The following is a 19,694-nucleotide window of genomic DNA, read 5'->3' as shown; positions in this document are numbered from 1 at the left end:
AGAAAAGTGTCCTCTACAACATTGTCTATTATACAAAATACCCTAAATTCAAAAATAACCAGTCAAAATGACCTCCAAAGTTTGGTATCCAAATTTTCAAAAACCCACTTTTTAGGCCCAAAAGTAACAAACAAGGAGTGATTTATGAGAGTCTATTTTTTTCCTATAGTTAGATATCATACACTACTAGCCTCATATAGATCAAGAACACTTACAAATGTTTCCTTAATTTTTTATGAATTTTTGAAATTTGAAAATTTTCATTTTTTGTAAATTTTGGGGTTAGTTATCTCAGGTGGCACTGAATATAACCATATGATTTTTGCACAGTTTGTACACCTATATGTTAGCAACATACTGTAAAAATTTCAACATTGATATCTAACTGTGAACAAAGATATGAATTTTCGAAAATGAGGAGATAATTCACGTTACTCTACAACTGATCTTATGGCTGTTGCCTATTTAAATGGTATATTGTTTCATTGTAATAAAATTTAATTGTGACATATATTTAGATAACACTATCATCCAATATTCATTTAGTTTATTTATTTTTAATAACGCAATATTAAACAACAGGAGCTTTTACTTTTGTTCAATGGTAATAAAAATGCCTGTTTACGTTTATTGTCAATAAAGAATTAAGTTATTGGAAGGGGAAAAAAAAAAAAATCAGCATTGGCCGTATTTTGTTGTTTTATTGTCAGCAAAATCGATTTTCGGTCACTTAGTGACTATCCTCAGTGCTGTAATAAACAATTAAAATTGGTAGACACTGGTATCAAGTGCCTACCAATTTTAATTGTATGTTACAGCACTGAGGATGGTCACTAAATGACCGAAAATCGATTTTACTGACAATAAAACAACAAAATATGGCCAATGCTGATTTCCCTCCCAGTCTATCTACTATTTGGTCGTGGTGCACACAACACGCCACGGAGGTGCCAATCAAGTAAATTATTGCTGGGTGTGGAATTGTAGAAGTACGTTATTGCTGGATGTGGCATTGTTGTAGTCAGTCGCTTCTGAAACCTCTGTTAGAGTGGATGTACATACTTCATCGAGAGTGTAGAATGTGTAATGTGCTTTGTTCTGTGTGTAATTGTAATTAATTTTGAGAGATTAACTGGAATGCAATAACATGGATGAACAGTGCTCTGTTGGACAGATAGCAAGTGAAGTGTGTCACAAAATAGTTTACAGTTCAGTTTCAAAAAACTTGAATAATGTCAATGACTTTGATGAAGTTTGACAAGCTTTGTTTAAATTTAGAGTAAGTTCTTCTGTAACATCAGTGTGTGAGTATCATGAGAAGAAATATATTCTGAAGTGCAACCACATTTTTGGAAGAAAGTGCTGTGATCCACTTAAAGTTCCTAAAAAGCCTATTACTAAAGGTTTGAGGGAAATAAAACTGGAACATTTGTTCTTGTTATGTGAGAATGAAGCAGCTTCCCAAGTGAAATGTAATGTGTTTCCTGGAAATTCCCTGTGCTCAAATTGTTACTCAAAAATATTTGTTGTGAATCCAGAACCAGAATCACGTAACCTTGTTAATGACAATTATATTCCTAATGAGGAAGCTGTTGGCACATTGGATTTTGTTTGTTCTAAGTTGTCTGTATCTCCTGCTTTGAACATAATAAAATTAGCCAGCCGGAGTGGCCAAGTGGTTTTAGGCGCTACAGTCTGGAACCGCGCGACCGCTACGGTCGCAGGTTCGAATCCTGCCTCATGCATGGATGTATGGGATGTCCGTAGGTTAGTTAGGTTTAAGTAGTTCGAAGTTCTAGGGGACTGATGACCTCAAATGTTAAGTCCCATTGTGCTCAGAGCTATTTGAACCATTTGGATAAAATTAAGTAGCAGAAAAAGAAAAGCAGCTATTGAAAATAAGGTACAACAAATTTCGGACAAAATTAGAAAAAACTTGGAATCATGCTTTAACCAGATACCAACATTATTTCTAAAGAAGAAGAAAACCTATCATCAGCATTATCTGACACTGAATATTTGAGCTTAAGAGAGAAAATTTTAACTTTTTCTTCTTTAGATGTCACTGAACATTTAATTTTTAATTTAAGTTTGCTCCCTGACTCATGGTCAAGAGAAAAAAGTTAATGAATTCAATGTTTCTCATTGTTTGGTTAAACTAACCCGAAAATTAGGGAAAGAGCAAGGCATTCTTCCAGTTTTAGGAAAGAAGAAAAGAGTAGGTATAAGTGATGAAACAATTAAAAAGATCTAGCAGTTTTTTGAGCGAGTTGGGTTGTTTGGAGGAGGAGACCAGACAGCTAGGTCATCAGTCTCATCGGATTAGAGAACGGCGGGGAAGTCAGCCATGCCCTTTCAAAGGAACCATCCCGGCATTTGCCTGGAGCAATTGAGGGAAATCGCAGGTGGTTTTTTTTTAAGATTAGGAAAAAAGTAGAATGTGCCCAGGTTGCAAAGATAGCAAAAGATTGTTACAAATGGTCAAATTTAAATGAACTTTATGTAGCTTTCAAAAATTCTCATCCTGAATGCAACACTGGAAGGTCAACATTTTGTTACCTCCAATCTAAGTGGTGTATTTCGGCTGGATCCTCAGAGACACACTCCGTATGTGTTTCTTTACATCATCATCATCATCATCATCATCATCATCATCAAAAGTCTAACTGATGATTGTGGGTGCAAAATTCAGTGATGTTAACTACAAAGAGTTACTAGATTTAATGGTCTGTGACACTAACAGTTTGGCTGCATGATTAGTCTGTGTAATAAATGCCCTGGTAAGGAAACAGTTATTGAATTGTTTCGCAAAATTTGATGAGGAAATGCCAGACTGTATTACTTTCAAACAGTGGGTCACAACTGACAGGGCAGAAATGATGACAGTGGCTACATCTCAGGAAGAGTACTTGGAATCTTTAATTGGTAACTTACAAAAACTCATGTCACTATTGTGTTTCTAAAATCCAAAGCATGTTTCTTAAGGACAAAAAAGTACACCTTCATGAAACTGAATGCATAGTGCTAGCTGATTTTGCAGAAAATTTTACATTTGTGATTCAGGATGCAATACAAGGGCACCACTGGGTCAATTACCAAGCAACAGTGCATCTCCAATTATTCTCTATTTTAAAAATGAGAAAGATGAAGTTTGCAGTTCTTCAATTTGCATTGTAAGAAACTACTTTGAGCACAACACTTTGGCTGTACATGTGTTTCAAAATTATGTAATACATTACATAAAAGAAAATTTTCCCAAGGTTAAGAAGCTGATATACTTTTCAGATGGAAGTGATAGTCAGTATAAGAACAAAAAGAATTTTTCAAATCTGTGCAACCACAAAGTAGACTTTGGGTTGGAGGCTGATGGCACTTTTTAGCATCTTGCCGTGGTAAAAATGCCTGTGATGAAGTAGGAGGTACAACAAAACGTCAAGTAAGTAAAGCCAACCTACAAAGACCAGCCACAGACCAAATTCTCACAGTACACGACATGTATGTCTTTTGCAAGGACAATATTGAAGGCATTACCTATTTTCTGATCAAGAAAGAAGAAGTGGTTCTGCATGTGAAAACACCACATCATACCAGATTTGAAAACTGTATAGCAATAAAAGGAACAAGGCATTCCATAAATACCTCGGCACTGCAGAAAACTTTGTTCGATGCTACGTAACATCAGAAACCGAAATTTTGTGTCAGTAAAATTACATCTGTCTTTAACGTTGAATGACATAGTGGCATGTGTTTGTGATGGACAGAGGCTGAAAGAATAAGTTTGGAAAACAATGTTGCTTTTGTGCATTTTTACCACCCTGTTGGCCCAAGAATATCATTCAAGACATCTACTAGTGACACAGTTTGGATACCAATGAAAAATGTTTTAAGGAAACTTTCAGTGCTTGAACTTACCACAGCAACCGGAAGGTCTTATTCTATATCATAGAAGCTGTCTGAAGAAATACGTGTTCTTAACATTCATCATCAGGTTTAGGAACAGTTGCATCTCGAAGGATGTTAATTGAAAATATTTATTTTAAACATGTCAAAAATATATAAATGTAATTTCAGTGACGTTTCCACTTTTTGTATATAATTCAGTACCTTACTTCAATAATAACTGATTATATCGCACCAATATCATACACGAATAGGCAACTGCCGTAAGTTCAGTTTTTAGAGTAATGTGAATTATCTCCTCATTTTCCAAAATTCATATCTTTGTTCACAGTCACATATCAATGTTGAAATTTTTACAATATGTTGCTACAAACTGTGCAAAAATCATATGGTTATATTCAGTCCCACCTAAGATAACTAACCCCAAAATTTACAAAAAAATGAAAATTTTCAAATTTCAAAAATTCATAAAAGAGTAAGGAAACATTTGTAAGTGCTCTTGCTCTATATTATGCTAGTAGTGTATGATATCTAACCATAGGAAAAAATAGACACTCAAATCACTCCTTGTTTGTTATTTTTGGGCCTAAAAAGTGGGTTTTTGAAAATTTGGATACCAAACTTTGGAGGTCATTTTGACTGGTCATTTTTGAATTTAGGGAATTTTGTGTGATAGACAATGTTATAGAGAACACTTTTCTAAAAACAATCATGTCAATTGCAATGTTGTAATTCAACCCAGTGCAGAGATATTCATATTTTTGCTAACGCCTCTAAACAAACATCATCACGCGCTTACAAACGAAAATGGCCGCTATTCAGTAAAGGTGAAAGTTAAAATTTTTTTTAAACTGTTTTGAATGTCTCAATTATAGGGTAATCACATATAAAAAATTAAAATATTTAAAAATGGTCAAGCAACCAACTTAATTTTTATTGGTACCACTTCATCTGGATTGACCTTGGTATTTCTGAAGCCATTGACAGCTATTGCTTTAATTTATAATCCTGCTAATATTCTTTAAATCATTTAGAATTTTTGAATTGTATCCTGAAAATATGTTTGGCTAATTTCACACATTCAAAAATGTTTATATTCCTCAGTTTATTTCTAATTTCTTAAACCTCAGCTTCTCAAGTGTATTGTATGAACATGTTCAAACCAGCAATTTGATAGTTTTCTCCCATTCACCAAAACCAGATATTCACTGATCATCTAGTGTTTCCTCACAGCTACATTAAGTTGTTAGACTTTATTGTGACACACTTCTTTTCAAGTCTTTTTTATTTATTGTTGTATGTTTACAATTCCCAATTTTCTTCAAAATGTTCACCTATCTTTTGCAACTTCTCCCTAAATTCAAGTCCAGATTTTCAGGTGTGCTTACATATGTCGTTCTAATTTGTTGCAATTTAGTATGAGGGCCATAAAGACATCATCATCTTCCATGTATTCAGTTTACTGGCTCCTTTGCCATACTGCAATACTTCAAGATATATAAATGTACTGACTTTTTCTAACAATGTGGAAAGATAGATTATTACTCGCCATACAGAGGAGGCACTGAGTCACAGACAGGAACAATGAAAAAAAGACTGCTAAAACATTAAAGCTTTTGGACAAAGTCCTTCTTCGGTATAGAAAATACATATACATTCATACAATAGGCCCAGAAAATTAGAATACTGGAAACAGTTTCATTCACTCAATAGGCCTCCAGTATGAATAATCTGAGTTTGCCCAAATTTCTGAGTGGAGCTTCAGCTTTTCTGAAAACAAAACTACCAAAATTTCGGATCCTTCCTGGGCTTTTCCAAATTCCTCCAAACCTAAGTGTCGAGGGAAAAAAAAAGTTACTAATAATGTAGAGCATTAATTTCTGCATCGACTGAGTACCAAAACTTTGATAGTTGCTTGAATTTTCCTATAAAAAAAGCTGCACTAGAGAACAGTAACTTTTTTTACACTTTTCAAGAAAGACTTTTTGTCACTATAAAATGTGCAGCATCTGAGTATTGGCCGATTTGAGGTAAAACTTTATAAGACAATAGTTGTAGAGCACAAAATCATGAAATTCCAAACAGAAATCGACTCCTACCACTGAAGTGCATAAATTTTAAAATCACATCGAATGATAAGGTCATCCCTCATCAATGGTGAAAATTCTGTACAAAATTTCATTGCACATACAGTGCAATGAAGTGCTTCCGCAAGTAAGAGCTGGCCCCATACCCTGTAATGTTTGATGAAGTAGGTATGCTGAAAGCACAAAGAGTTGTGTTTTGTAGGAGTGGCGTGGGAGGCCAAATAACTTCATTACACTCATTAACCCGGCCCTCAGTAATCCCTGAAATGGTGCACAACTAATCATCTTGTGCAGCAGTGCTGTTAGTGAATTACAGTGTTAAACACTGCTGTAAATATTTGAAATTGTGGCATTCTCTGCATTTCAGTATCACGTCTTCTAAATGGAAACCTGTTACACTAGACTTCAAGAAGAAGCTCAAAAATTTATACAAGTTGAACCTAGGTTCTCCACAAAAAGCCATTGCTGCGGAGTGCAATGTTGGATGAATCTTGCATTGTCTCAAATGTAATTACAGCTGTTATTAAAGGAGTCAACACAAAAATAATCAATCTTCAAAAACTGAAGTACCTTTATATTTAATGAAGTATATCCCCCTAGTGCATCTTCACGTTTTTGTGGCGCAATGCCTGATCAATTAAATTTCAGGTGTGCAGCTGCACCGATTCCTCTTCTGCACAGGTGGTCTCACATACAGCACTCACCAGAGATGTTGATCGGCAGCAAAGAGTTGCAGCGTATGCATGATTAGATATATGGCTACATGATCAATCAGCACAGCGATATCTATGTATCACTGCGCGCTATACTGTGGCCATGTCTTTTTAAGTTTATTTCAGAAAGTGCTGGATTCCACGATTTATTCAAGCTAAGCAATTTTCAATTGCTTCTTTCACAACTGAGCCCAGAAAGATGTAAGTCAACACTAAAATTTCGATGTTTTCGTACACGACAGAGTGCCCAGTGCCAAGACAGTGCACTGACACCATCAATTTATTGTGTTGTAAGAGCCAGGTGTACATGCAATAATTTGTGCATCTTTCACGGACTGTACGTGTTGTCTATCTGATATATTGAAGGTCACACAGGGGATGTTGTAAACCACAGGCTTCCAAATCATTATCTGCATTCCGTATGCCCACTGTGCGCACAAGGAATGCAGAAAACATGAAAAGCTTTAAATCCATGGTTTTCCTAGCATATGTGGGAAACTTATCATCAAAAAGAGGACAGACCTTCACCAAATACAAAGTGAGAGTAATTCTTCACCCTCCATCAAAGATAGCAGCACTCTGATACCATTAAAGATGATTTGGTGCTTCACAAGCCTGGAGTTTACTATATGCCTTATGAGTATAATCTTTCAAACATCGGGCAGATCACACATACAGTCCAGGAAAGATGCACAGAGCACACCAGGTACACCCACCTCTTACAGCCCATTAAATCAGTGGTGCACAGCACTGCGTTGACACTAGGCGCACTATCATGTATGAAAAAAATCAAAATTTTAGCCTTGCCTTCCACCTTTTTGGGACTCAACAGTGAAAGAAGCTATTGAAATTAGGTTGGTGGCAAATTTAATTAATGGATATAACAGCTTCAGCTTGGATAAATCATGGAATCAAATACTTTCTGTAGTAAATTTATGATGACGTTGCGATAGTACAGATCACTGTGATACACAGTTCACTGTGATAGATCGATATGCCAGCAAGGATCAGCCGCAATCACAGATCCAATCATGCATACATTCTAGCTGCAGATCTTTTTCATGCATATATTGCACCTCTTTGCCACCATCAATGTCCTCTGTGCCTTGTGTATATGTGGCAACATTCACAGTGGCATGGTCCACATGTTTAAAAGTACGGAGCAAGTGCTGGAGCGTCAGTCAGCCAGTTCATTCTGAAGATGACAGAATGATACAAATCCGAAGTAACAGAAGAAGTGAAATTTATGCTTATTTGTTTACTGTTTGTTTTAGGATGCAAGAACAGCTAAGGTCAAACACCTATCCGTAACCTCAGATCACCAAGAAGTAAAAGAAATTAAAAGCAACTATCCGTTAAGCCCAATTGATGGAAGGAAAGTCAGTTAAGAACAAGCACTTCCACCCTGAGAAAGGTCACCAAAATGTGCTGTAGAGACAGCAGAGGTTCCAAACCAAATATTAAATGTCCTTCGCCATATTGCTAAGACAGTTAAAAAGTAAAACACAGTCAACAGCCCACGTGTAATTTGCTAGAATAGCCAATATCTCAGATGGTGAATATACATAAGTACATAAGCAGTTTAAAAGACGGAGAGAGAGAGAGAGAGAGAGAGAGAGAGAGAGAGAGAGAGAAAAGGGCATTCGGCCAGGAAAACGCAGTGAACTGTCAGAGACTGACGACAATTAGCACAACAAGGAGGAGGATCATCACTTAACAAATGGCGATGGCTAAAACAATAATGGCCAATACACAATCTAGCTAAAATGATCTCCTCATGGTAAGAGAGTCAAGATGAAATTGCCTGAGCTGTTGGGAGAAGTTCGATTCACCAGAGCCTGTGGTGATGCCAAAGTGACAACACCTGCTGAGAGACAGCAACACAGAGATTATCCAAAGGGATGGAAGAGCTAGCGGACCAAAATAGTAGGGATGGACTGTATGCAGCACACAGAAGCTCTGAAGAACACAAAGAATCACAGCATATGACATTTAAACAGCCTGTGTTGCCAGATGTACTGGGTGGCCTGACAGAGGGCGAGGAGCTCTACTGTAAATATTGTGCAGTGTTCTGGAAGCTGGTACCGAAAATGGTCAGTGCCAATGATGAAGGAAAACCTGACACCACAGTCAGTTTTAGACCATCAGTCCTACGAAGGTACCATCACTATGTTCCGTGCGAAGGTTTAGACACACAGTGATAGATGAAATCTGGATTAATTTCCTTAGGAACTGATCGAGTCCAAAATGAATAAGGGCCACCACACGAAGCCAAGGTGAAGAAGGGTTCACATCCATCGGGAATGTGGCAGGCACCAGGAAGTTAAGCTGAGCCAAAAGTAAACCCCAGATGGACACACCCCACACTGGCAGTCAAGGGAGTCATCGAAGAATGAGGCATAGGATGGGTGGCCAGGCACGGTGACGAACAGCACGCGTATCCGCTGAGGAGATCATCATGCTGGTATGACAGCAGTAGTTTGGCAGCTTCTGCATAGAAACCCGCTACTGGGCTTAGTGTACAAGGCACCAGTGGCCATATAGATTCCATGATGGTGGGTTGTATAATAATTTTGTATGATGGACCGATTTTCAGAAGCATAAATGAAACACTCTTAGTCCAGTTTCAAATGGGCAAGATATCAGTACAAATGGAGGAGGGTGGTCTGATCAGCTCCCCACGAAGTACTGCTTAAAACATGTAGTGTAGAGTGTCCAGCCATGTGGGACACATGGGAGGACCAAGAAAGTTTTCCATCAAGCATGAGCCCCAGGAATTTCATAGTTTCAGCAAACGGAAGAGCAACACACCTAGGGCGTAAAGGAGGAGAAAGAAACCAACAGCATTGCCAGAAATTCATACAAATGGTTTTGTCAGTGGAAAAGTGAGAGCCATTGTCGATGCTCCACGAGTAAAGACAATCAAGACACCGCTAGAGACACCACTCAAGGACGCAAGTCCATGGAGAACTCCAACAGACTGCAAAGTTGTCGACGAAGGGAGAGCCAGATAGGTCTGATGGGAGACAGACTATTATAGGATAAATGGATATAGCAAAGAAGATGGTATCAGGACAAAGCCTTGCGGCACCTCATTCTCCTGGATAAAGGTATTCGACAAGGCCAAACCCACAGGTACCTTGAAAACTTTGTATTTTAAAGATTACTGAAAGAAACGGGCCAGGCATCCTTGGAAGCCCCATGAGCACACAGTATACCAGTCTCCATCAGGTGTATTACGCTCTCTCCAAATCTAAAATCTCTACTACAGTCTGATATTTCTGCAGAAAACTTTTCATGACATGAGTTGACCAAGTGGTGAGACGGTCAACTACAGAATGGTGTGCTCGAAATCCACATTGTTCAGTGGTTAGTGGATTGCGGGATTTGAGCCACCATACCAACCAACCATGAATCATATGTTCCATCAACTTGCAAACGCAACTAGGGAGAAAACGGAGCGGTAGCTAGAAGGAAAGTGTTTGTCCTTGCCTGGCTTAGGTATGGATATGACAGTGGCTTCACGCCAGTGTCTGGAAATTTGCTATCTGCTCCCAAATGCGACTGCACATGTCAAGGAGAAAGTACTTGTCCACAAGACCAACGTGCTGCAACATCTGTATGTGAACATCGTCAGACCCTGGAGTGGAGGACTGGGATGAAGTGGGAAAATAATCTAGCTCCCTCACAGTAAAAGCAGGATTGTACCACTCACGATTCTGAGGGGGGAAGGGTAGCACCCAAGCCCCCACTAATTTCCGAGGAAAGAAAGAGGAGAGAGAGAGGAGCTCAAAATCTCCACAAAATAGTAACCCACGGTGTTGTAGATAGCTATAGGGCCCACAATGACATCACCTGCTATGATCGAGCTGGATATCGGGGAAATGGACTTTGGTCCTATGGAGCCGAAGGAGGTTGCCCTAGATGACAGAAGAGGGAGTGGAACCATTAAAAGATCTAATAAATGAAATCTAGTTAGCTTTTTTCCCATTGCGAAAAATGCGACAACACTGCACACACAACTGTTTATAATGAATACAATTAGTCATTGCAGGTTGACTGTTAAAAATGCAGAGAGCATGTCGAGTGACTCCCATCGCGGCATGCCTCAGTCCACCAGGGTACCAGGACATGGCACAGTAAAACTGAAATATGAGGTATGGAATTTTCTGTGGCAGTAAGGATAAGGTTCGGGAGGTACTATAACTGGTCATAATGACTGGGGAAATGTTGTTCACCGAAGGGCACCAGAGAGGAAGAAAGCGTCCAGTCAACCTTAGAAAACTGCCAATTGGGTCTACACGAAGAGGGGGTGGAATTCAGCAAAAAGATAGCACGAAGGAAATGGTCGCTCGAGTATGTGTCAGAGAGAACAGACTGCTTGAGACAACGGGCAACCTGGGCAGTGCACAACCAGAGGTGCAAATGGTAATAGGTGTGTGTGGAGTCTGAAAGAGACATGGGTGCTCCAGTGTTGAGGCACATGAAGTAGAGATGACTGAGAAGGTCAGCCAAGAGGGCATCTCTGACAGGCTCTGAAAGATCCCCAAAGGGGATTGTGTACATTAAAGTCACCAAGCAGCAAAAAGGGGTGAGGGAGTTGCTCAATAAACTGGAGGAAGTCTGCCCTGGTGATACCGAATAACAGAGGGATGTAGACATGGAAAAGGCGAAGCGAGGAAGGATAATGTGGACTGGAACAGCATGCGGCCGAGTGTTCAGTGAGATTGGTTTCCTATGAACATTATCCCAGATGATCAGAGTAACTCCCCTACGAGATAAGAATGTCGTCCTCAGGGGGAAGGATGAAGAGGAATGGAAGGAAATGCAAGAAACAAGAGTGTTCGCAAGAATGCAATTTTGTTTCTTGGAGGCAGAGAAAAAGTGGATGCTGTTGTTCCAAGAGCAGCCATAATTCCTCCTTGTTTGGTCTAATGCTACGAATGTTCCACTAGAGAAGAGTCATAACAGGGATTAGGGAAGAGGAACCAAATGAAGAGAAGTTACCTCAGCAGCTGCCGAGTGCCAGCCTTCAAAGACTCATGGTTACAAGGCAAAGATGGTGGAACATCCTGTTCCATGAGTTCTGTAGAAATATCATCAGCATTCTCACAGGGTTGGCCTGCAGATTGCAGGACAGAAAAATGGAGGAGTGTGCATACCAGAGAAATGGTCAGCAGGGTGAGGGTATCACATGGTGACACCGCTAATGAGGAACTCCAAGTTGGGGAAGGAGAAGACCATTTGCCTTTGTTTAATTTCTTAGAGCCTTTGCAACTGGCAGATGAAGACTCAGATGCTTTTCAGCCAGAGAAAAGTCTTCATGGGAGCATTCCTCCTGACCTTTCTTCCTGTCAGTTGAATAGCAGTTATTTCACTGCTGGAGACAAAGATTTGGTGGCCTGTTGCACAGCTGGAGACAAAGGAGACAGGCATGCTGCTGTGACACTGGGTGATTTTATGACTGTGGTGCTAAATTTGAGGTCGCACGTCTGCATGACCCTGTCCTTTGTGGCGAGAGTTGTAAAATGAACAATACTGTAAGTGCTTTACAATTGAAAAATGCTGGGCTTTCCGCTAGCCAACAACTTGTGAGCGATAAGATACTTTTCCTTCACCCAGATCTCCTGGCTGGCCCACTCATCAGGATTATGAGACATTTTTGGGATGAAGCTGCATGGTCACCATTGCAATTGATAAAGTGGAGAGCAAGTGGCATGTAAGTGCCCTCGTGATCATCTCTACCACAGGTAACACATTTGGCCGTATGTCAACAGGACGTTCAAGTGTGGTTGTAAGATTGATACTGGTAGCAGCGCATCGGGTTTGGAATGTATGGAGCAACCATGACAACTTCATATTACACTTTGGTCTTTGACGAAAGCACTACTTTATCAAACATGAGAAAAAGAGTGCAAGTATGCACTTTTTAATTGCATCAACCTTTCTTATTACCCATTGGACTGCAGTGACACACTGCTCAGAGAGGTAAGTATGGATTTCTCCCTCAGTAAGAACACTGAGCAGCCTTGTGTAAATAACACTGTGCGACGAATATAGCATTTCTGCCTCAATCAGCCCATTGAGCAGCCTAGTGTAAAGAACAACACAGGAAGAATTCAGAGTTCTATGGGCCTCAACACAAACAGGATAGCTGTGGAGGAGTGAAACTGCAAGCAATTGTTGGGCTTGAAAATCATATTAGTCTCCAAAACCAAAGTGCCATTACATAAATAAGAGCAGGATTTCACAGATTCTACAATTGCATCAACACCTTGCTTAATAATAAACCATAGGACTGACCTCCTCCAGTACGCGATACCACAAGGAACCAAGTTGCAGTTGGGAGAGTCTTGGATTTAGCTTCATTCCGCTTATGTTTAGTACATATAAACTGAGATGGCGATTAGCTCTTTGTGGAAAGATCCCCATGACTTCCAGCCTTACCAACAGCATGCTCCTTCCAATTGATTGCCCTCCTCAGAGGGGGGCTCACCCGTCTTAGGTGATTGTTCACACCTCCTGAACTCCTGACAGAGGGAGCAATTGACAATTCGGAAAGGTAAAAGCTCAGGCAATCACCCCTCCCTAGACCTAGCCTGTACCAAGAATGTACATGGAAACCCTACCTGTTAACTCGGAGCTAGGAATTACACATTACCCAGGCACCTTTTACATATCAGACACATGGCTGGCCTTTATGAGTGTTCAAGGGGGAAGGAGAAACAAAGAGGAACCTCAAATGCTGAAGGGGAGGGAGGATAGCAGATGGAGAATGACGAAAGGAAAAAAGAAAAAACAGTGGAAGGGCTGTTCAGGTGTCAGGCTCCTAAAACTTCAGAATACATTCCCAAAAATATACCAGACATGTTCCCAAGGGTACTGAAAAAGAATAACCAGAGGATAGACATGCAGCACAGAAAGGGAAAAGGTGCTGCAAAGGCTGGGGCCCCATGGTAGCCAAGCACAAGCTCACTAAAGAGTAGTGAGCCCCTCTGGGAGTGGAATTTATGTGGCTCCACACTCATAATTTAATGGAGTATATCTCTTACATTTTTTAAAATAAATTTCAGACACACACAATAATCTTGCATGTCTGCTAATCCAGCACCCACGTGTGCAAGAAATGGCAAGATTAGTGAGAGTCTAGTGTATTTTCTTCCATAATTACATCCACAATTAGTATGGCAGAAAGGCTATAATTGTGTTTGATGTCTACCCTAATGTATTAAGTGATAAGAGCATGAAATCAGCTGAGCAGTTGCACAGAGCCACCAAAATAACAGCATCAACTGTCATGTTTAATGAAACATCAGTAACCATGGCAAAAGATTTGTTTCTGTCAAATGAACAAAATTAGCAGGACTCACTTTCTTGTTGCTAACACAACTGGAAAGTGATCAATACTAAGCAAGAAGCTAAGGATACTGATACTCTACTGCTTGCTTCAGTCCATAGTCGCCCAACATTTTTTTTATTGAAGCCAGAAAAGGACAGACAAGGCAACATAGTCTACAGGCCCTAAATTTGTCTCAAATATCAAAAATAATGTTCTGTTCCTATAAGCTGTGGCATGACTTCCTCCGTTTTTGGCAAAGAAAAACAAACTCATCAAGGTATTTAAGACAAAAAAGGCCCTACAGAAAGAAACAGGGACATTCAGCAATTCCAATGCTACTCTTTTATGAGACTTGTCAGAAGTTCATAGTGATCAATGTACTGTGAAGATTAAACAAAGCCATTAAAAGTGCTTCACTATCAAATCTTTAAAAATGTCTCTCAAAGACGTCAGCCACCCTCACCTCTTTGTCTTCTTTAGAAGCAGCTGCTTGACAGCATCCCCTGACGACATATTTGCAGGTTCAAGCTTAGAAAAATAACTCATTAGATCCATTGCAATGGGGCTGGAAGGCTTCAAAATTTGGCCTATTGCCAGTTCCCAGTACTACATATGTTGCACCTGTGGAACTGTTTAAAATCATTTACTGCACACACGACACATGGTGCCGTGAAAGTTGTTCCTGCAGGACAAACAGCATTAAGTGTACCAGCTTTTGCACACTATCCCAAAAAACAACCATGCACCAATGTTCCAACTGACATCCCTGTTATTGACACTGATGGTTGTGACACTGATAATGACATTTTGGAAGAAGGGACAAGAGATCCCATCTACAACATGAATATGAAAGAAATTTAAGAATTAATGTTACTTAGACCCTTATCTTCCAAGTATGCAAAGAAGTAATACCATAAAATTAAGAAAAAAAATTGTAATATAGTAAAAGATTGTTTAGCTAAGTTAAAATAATTTTTTAACTGTATTACTTTAACACAATTTTATATTATTGCACATAACTCAATTTATTGTTAATTTAATCAATTTTCTTTATTACTAATAAGACAATAATAAACCTATCATATTTATCCTTGTAAACCAATATTTTGTCCACTAATCTCTACAACTTTTGGGTTAAGGAAAGTGAATATTTGAAAAATTCATTGATTAATAATTGAATAATGTTGATATTTACTTACAGCTAGTTTTTTTTTTGCTCTTTCTTCGACTTTTTAAAAACACAAGTTGATGCTCTCCAACTTTTCTCCTTAAAATTTTGCATCCGATTAGCCAATTCTCAGATGATGTGCATTTTATAGCGGCAAAATGTGCGTATTTTGAAAATTACTGTTTTCTTATGTAGCGTTTCTATAGGAACATTTAATCACATAGCAAAGTTCTGATACCCAATCACTGCAGAATTTACTGCTTCACATTCTTGCTAACCATGGTTTTTTCTATTAAACAGTTAGCTTTGAAGTAATTTGGAAAAACCCAGGAAAGGTACAAAATTTAGTTGATTTTCTTTTCATCGAAGTTGAAGCTTCAATCCACACAGGCCGTGTGTGTGTGTGTGTGTGTGTGTGTGTGTGTGTGTGTGTGTGTGTGTATTTTGTACTGCAGGAGGAGATTTTAATGGGCCTCTTTGTGACTCAATATCTAATCTATATGGCAAGTATAAATATTTTTTTCGATATTGCTGTTATTTCATTTTGAACTTTCTATTGTTTGACTATTTTTCTTTTTTCTGTCAAGTACAAAAAGTTCTCAGTTATGCTTTATATTTTCAAATCACTGTCTCATTACTGTAGCTAAACATTATCAGAGAAATCCATCACATTGTTTGAACCATGAGATTTGAAAAATAGATATTTTACTTAAATAACTGATATTTTGATCTGAGAGCATATTCAGATTCCATTATTTTGTCATCACATCATACACACTACATATGAGAATTTAAAAAGTTGTAACAAGAGAATGCTGACTATTTTTATATGAAGTACTGCAAATGATGCACATGACCACCACTACAAGGGCAGGGGTTTTCAAAATAAAAATACAAGTTTTAACATCTTGTAGCATTTGGTTCTTTCAACTTACAATTATAAATAATACATCAAATGAAAGAGCAACTCTAACAGGTTTTCTTGTAAATGTTCAAGGAAAGCAGTGTTTGTCACACCTTGAGTCAATAGGACAGTTCTTCCTAGTGTGTCTAGAGTCACTGATGCAACAATGCTGATACTAATGTCAGGTCCATCAGCTGGTAATGGAGACATATACACATGATAATTTATGAACTACCTAAGCTAATAATCACATGGCTTCAGCACAATCATGTACTGAGTTATGCCACTGAGTCAGCACACCATCTTCCTGCCAAATGAAGTTCTCTGGTTCAGTGTTTTCCAACTGAGGAAAGAGCCACAGTTCTGGCACATCAAGATAAGAAACACCAGTTACAGTTGCTTCATCGAAAAGAAAAGGCCCATAAACTTTCCACCAAGATATGGCACAAAAACAGTTCAATTTAGAGTAGTCTTGTTGCAATTGTACCATTTTGTTGGGATCTGTTGACCCCCCCCCCCCCCCCATATGCATATATAATGTGTGTTTGCATTTCTTCGGTGTAATGTCTATTATCACTGAAGACAGCAAAATCCAGAAAATATTTACTGTCATGCGGCACCATTTCGTTTGTAATGTTGGCATGTAAACCGTAATCTGTAGGCTTTAGAGTTTGTAAAAATTGCAAATGATAAGGATATAGTTGTAAGCATATCCTTGAAAGTGTCCACACAAACGTCACTGGAACTGCTAATTCACAACTAGCCTTCTGAATTGATTTCTTGGGGCTATGCGTGAAAAACCCTCACTCGTTCAACAAGTTCTTCAGTAACTCTTAGTTATTCCACACTCTTTCTTTTGCATGCAGGCATACAAACAAAACTTTTTGAGTTGCTCTTTCATTTGATGTATTACTTATAATTGTAAGTTAAATATAATATATGCACGAAGCCTTAAAATCTATATATTCATTTTGGAACACCATGTACTTACTCCTGCTACTTAAACATTGTATACACTCTGCACGATCTCATTTTACCAAAGTTAAAAGAATAACACATGTTAACTACATATTTAAAAATTGATTTACTTCAATTTCTGAATGTTTTATAAACCAAGAGATAATAAAAAATTCACTGATGCACCTGTATCACTAAGTGAGTCATATCTTAGTAATATTAGTTTTCTGCAATACTTACAAGATGGTGCTGGTTTAGTGTATTCTACAATTTCAATTTTATTTTCCTTTTCAAACTTCACACTGTCTGGTTTCTTCAATTTATTGCTTTTTGGGTAACCAGTTTTTATTTCAGCTGTAACTAATGAGCACAACACAAATTACTTATATGGTTATCTGTTGATTACCAGGTGACAAATTTTCAAAGTAGGATTTAATGTTCGAAATAGGTGCACTACTGAATAATACAAAGCTAAACAATTACTTTGACTTTTATGTTACTTTACAAAGTATAAAAGCAATACACCTGTATAGTTAATGAAAGTGCAGCTATCTCACTGTGTACAAAGATGGGTGAGAATACCACAATATACATTTTCTCTAAATCAGAAAGCTAAGCTACCTGGTACAAAGTCACCAACCAGTTTATTTAAGACCTCATAAAAACTGAGGAACGATCTAGACAGTTATTACACGATACAGCTTACTGTATCTGAATTCTCAAACCATCATATCTCTCTCTCTCTCTCTCTCTCTCTCTCTCTCTCTCTCTCTCTCTCTCTCTCTCTCTCCCCCCCCCCCCCCCCCAACCTCCTCTCACCTCTCTATAAAAAAATTAAAAAAAGTAAAAAATTAAAACAAGTTGTATACAACATGAGATTTCCAATGCTTCTGACTGTTTGTCACACTTTATTGGAGGTGCTAAAACTTTCATAATTTCAGAATTTTTCCCATTTGAACTTGGCTGCACGAAGTCACGTCAAGCAGTCATTTTAGAGTGTTTAACAGCTTTCAACAAGGAAATTATCAGATACTAAGTTTTAGTATAAAAGTTGGCAATGACCTTGTTGAATGAACTGCCACAGCACAGTAACCAACATGATGGTCACATAGGGGATGAAATTAGAAGCTTTTGCTTTACTGGGCATATCAGGATCTTATAAAAGCAAATAGTGAAGTCCTAAATATTTATCACAAACATGTAATTCACTGAGCTGTTTATTGTAAGCAGAAATATGAAATCCCAGTTTGTTTGACTGTGTAATTAAATCATTATGAAAATGTACAACTTGGCAACTGCAAACTCAACACATTATGTAATTAAAGTAGAAAATTACAAGAATAGAATTCTTTTCCTTGGTTTTCTAGTTACAACAGATCTGAGTATTAACATGACTTTGGTGACTTCCATCAGGACAATCATTTGTATGGTGGTGAGAGACATTCAAAATTACTCAGCAGTTTGGCATTCCTGAAGTATTTTCTAAATAAAGAAGTTAGATCCAACTTAGTTGTGGTTAAACAGCATACCACCACACATTTGGTTATGACAAGCAGCTCCAGGTAATTATGCATGAAATTGCAAAAGCCTAGTTTATCACTCACAACTGACATCACATGAAAATCAAGAAAGTTTTATTCAAGACCATCACCTTAAAAATTATATTCCAAAACTATGAACCAAAATTCATATTAACTCACTGCTCCCAATATTCTATCAATACCAAAACTCAATAAGAACTACCTGTGTATTCTCTGCATGATGCATCTGTCTTGGTAGGCTTTTTGTCATCAGACAGTTTGCTGCCTTTTGGCTGGTGCTGTGTTCCGTTCACTGATGAGAGTGGAGGCCTTTCACTTGGTGTGGCAGATCTACTGCTACAGGTCGTGCAGAGTCCACCGTGCCAATTTTCACATTTACAATGCTGTACATCATATTTGATGAGTTTTTTCAAATCTGGTGAGAAAAAGAAATTAGGTAAAATCAATCTCTGATGAAAGCTCAAACTTAGTATTAAGTACTGAAAATTAATACCTATAATTCATCTACAATATTTCATAGACAACACTTCTGATTTAAGGAGTACTAAAAGAATACATAAAATTTTTGTCTTTAAGTTCCAAGTGTTATCCCATACTGGAGAGGAACATTCATTTACAATGATATAATGATACATCACCGCTGAAGAAAGTGAAGTAAGTTTAATGTCAGTCTATATCAAATATACGAAAGTCCAGTAATGAAATATCTTGGTTGGCATAATTTAATGATTGCACTCAACAAGAAAGAAACTAAATACTGAGAAAAAAGTTTCACTCTATGCAGAGTATTTGCTGTGCTGATTATGTGTGACAAAGTAAAACTATGTTTTAGGCCAGATTAAAATCTAAATCCATATATTACACAGACAGTGTGCTGTGCACATTAAGTCATCTGGGCACGTCTTTTAGACTGACTGAAAGCTCAAATTTTTCACTTTTCTTCTAAACTCTACCTCCCTCACCATGGTGCTCTGAGATCTGCACCTCAGAGAAAGGATTTAATGGCGAGTTTGGTCAATCCAAGGCCTTCAAAGTTGAAGAAATTTCTCCCTCAGCAACAACTCTAGGGCTCTTCTCTTGGAGGT

At 38.2% G+C, this 19,694-nt stretch overlaps 1 protein-coding gene across 2 annotated transcripts in view; it reads right to left on the bottom strand.

Annotated features, from left to right (window-relative positions):
• Window positions 1-19,694, bottom strand: part of LOC126278543 (uncharacterized) — a 70,281-nt gene that overhangs the window by 15,486 nt on the left and 35,101 nt on the right. For both annotated transcript variants that reach the window (XM_049978722.1, XM_049978721.1), the window contains exons 2-3: window positions 18,812-19,024; window positions 17,309-17,428 (exon numbers count right to left, since the gene is read on the bottom strand). In XM_049978722.1, the coding sequence (XP_049834679.1) occupies window positions 17,309-17,428; window positions 18,812-19,024 (333 nt within the window). The remainder of the gene's footprint in view (window positions 1-17,308; window positions 17,429-18,811; window positions 19,025-19,694) is intronic.

This window comes from Schistocerca gregaria, chromosome 6 (genome assembly GCF_023897955.1).
Source record: "Schistocerca gregaria isolate iqSchGreg1 chromosome 6, iqSchGreg1.2, whole genome shotgun sequence".
NCBI classification, from domain to species: domain Eukaryota; kingdom Metazoa; phylum Arthropoda; class Insecta; order Orthoptera; family Acrididae; genus Schistocerca; species Schistocerca gregaria.
The sequence above is the reverse complement of the archived record's forward strand: the minus strand, read 5'-3'. Positions and strand labels throughout refer to the sequence as shown.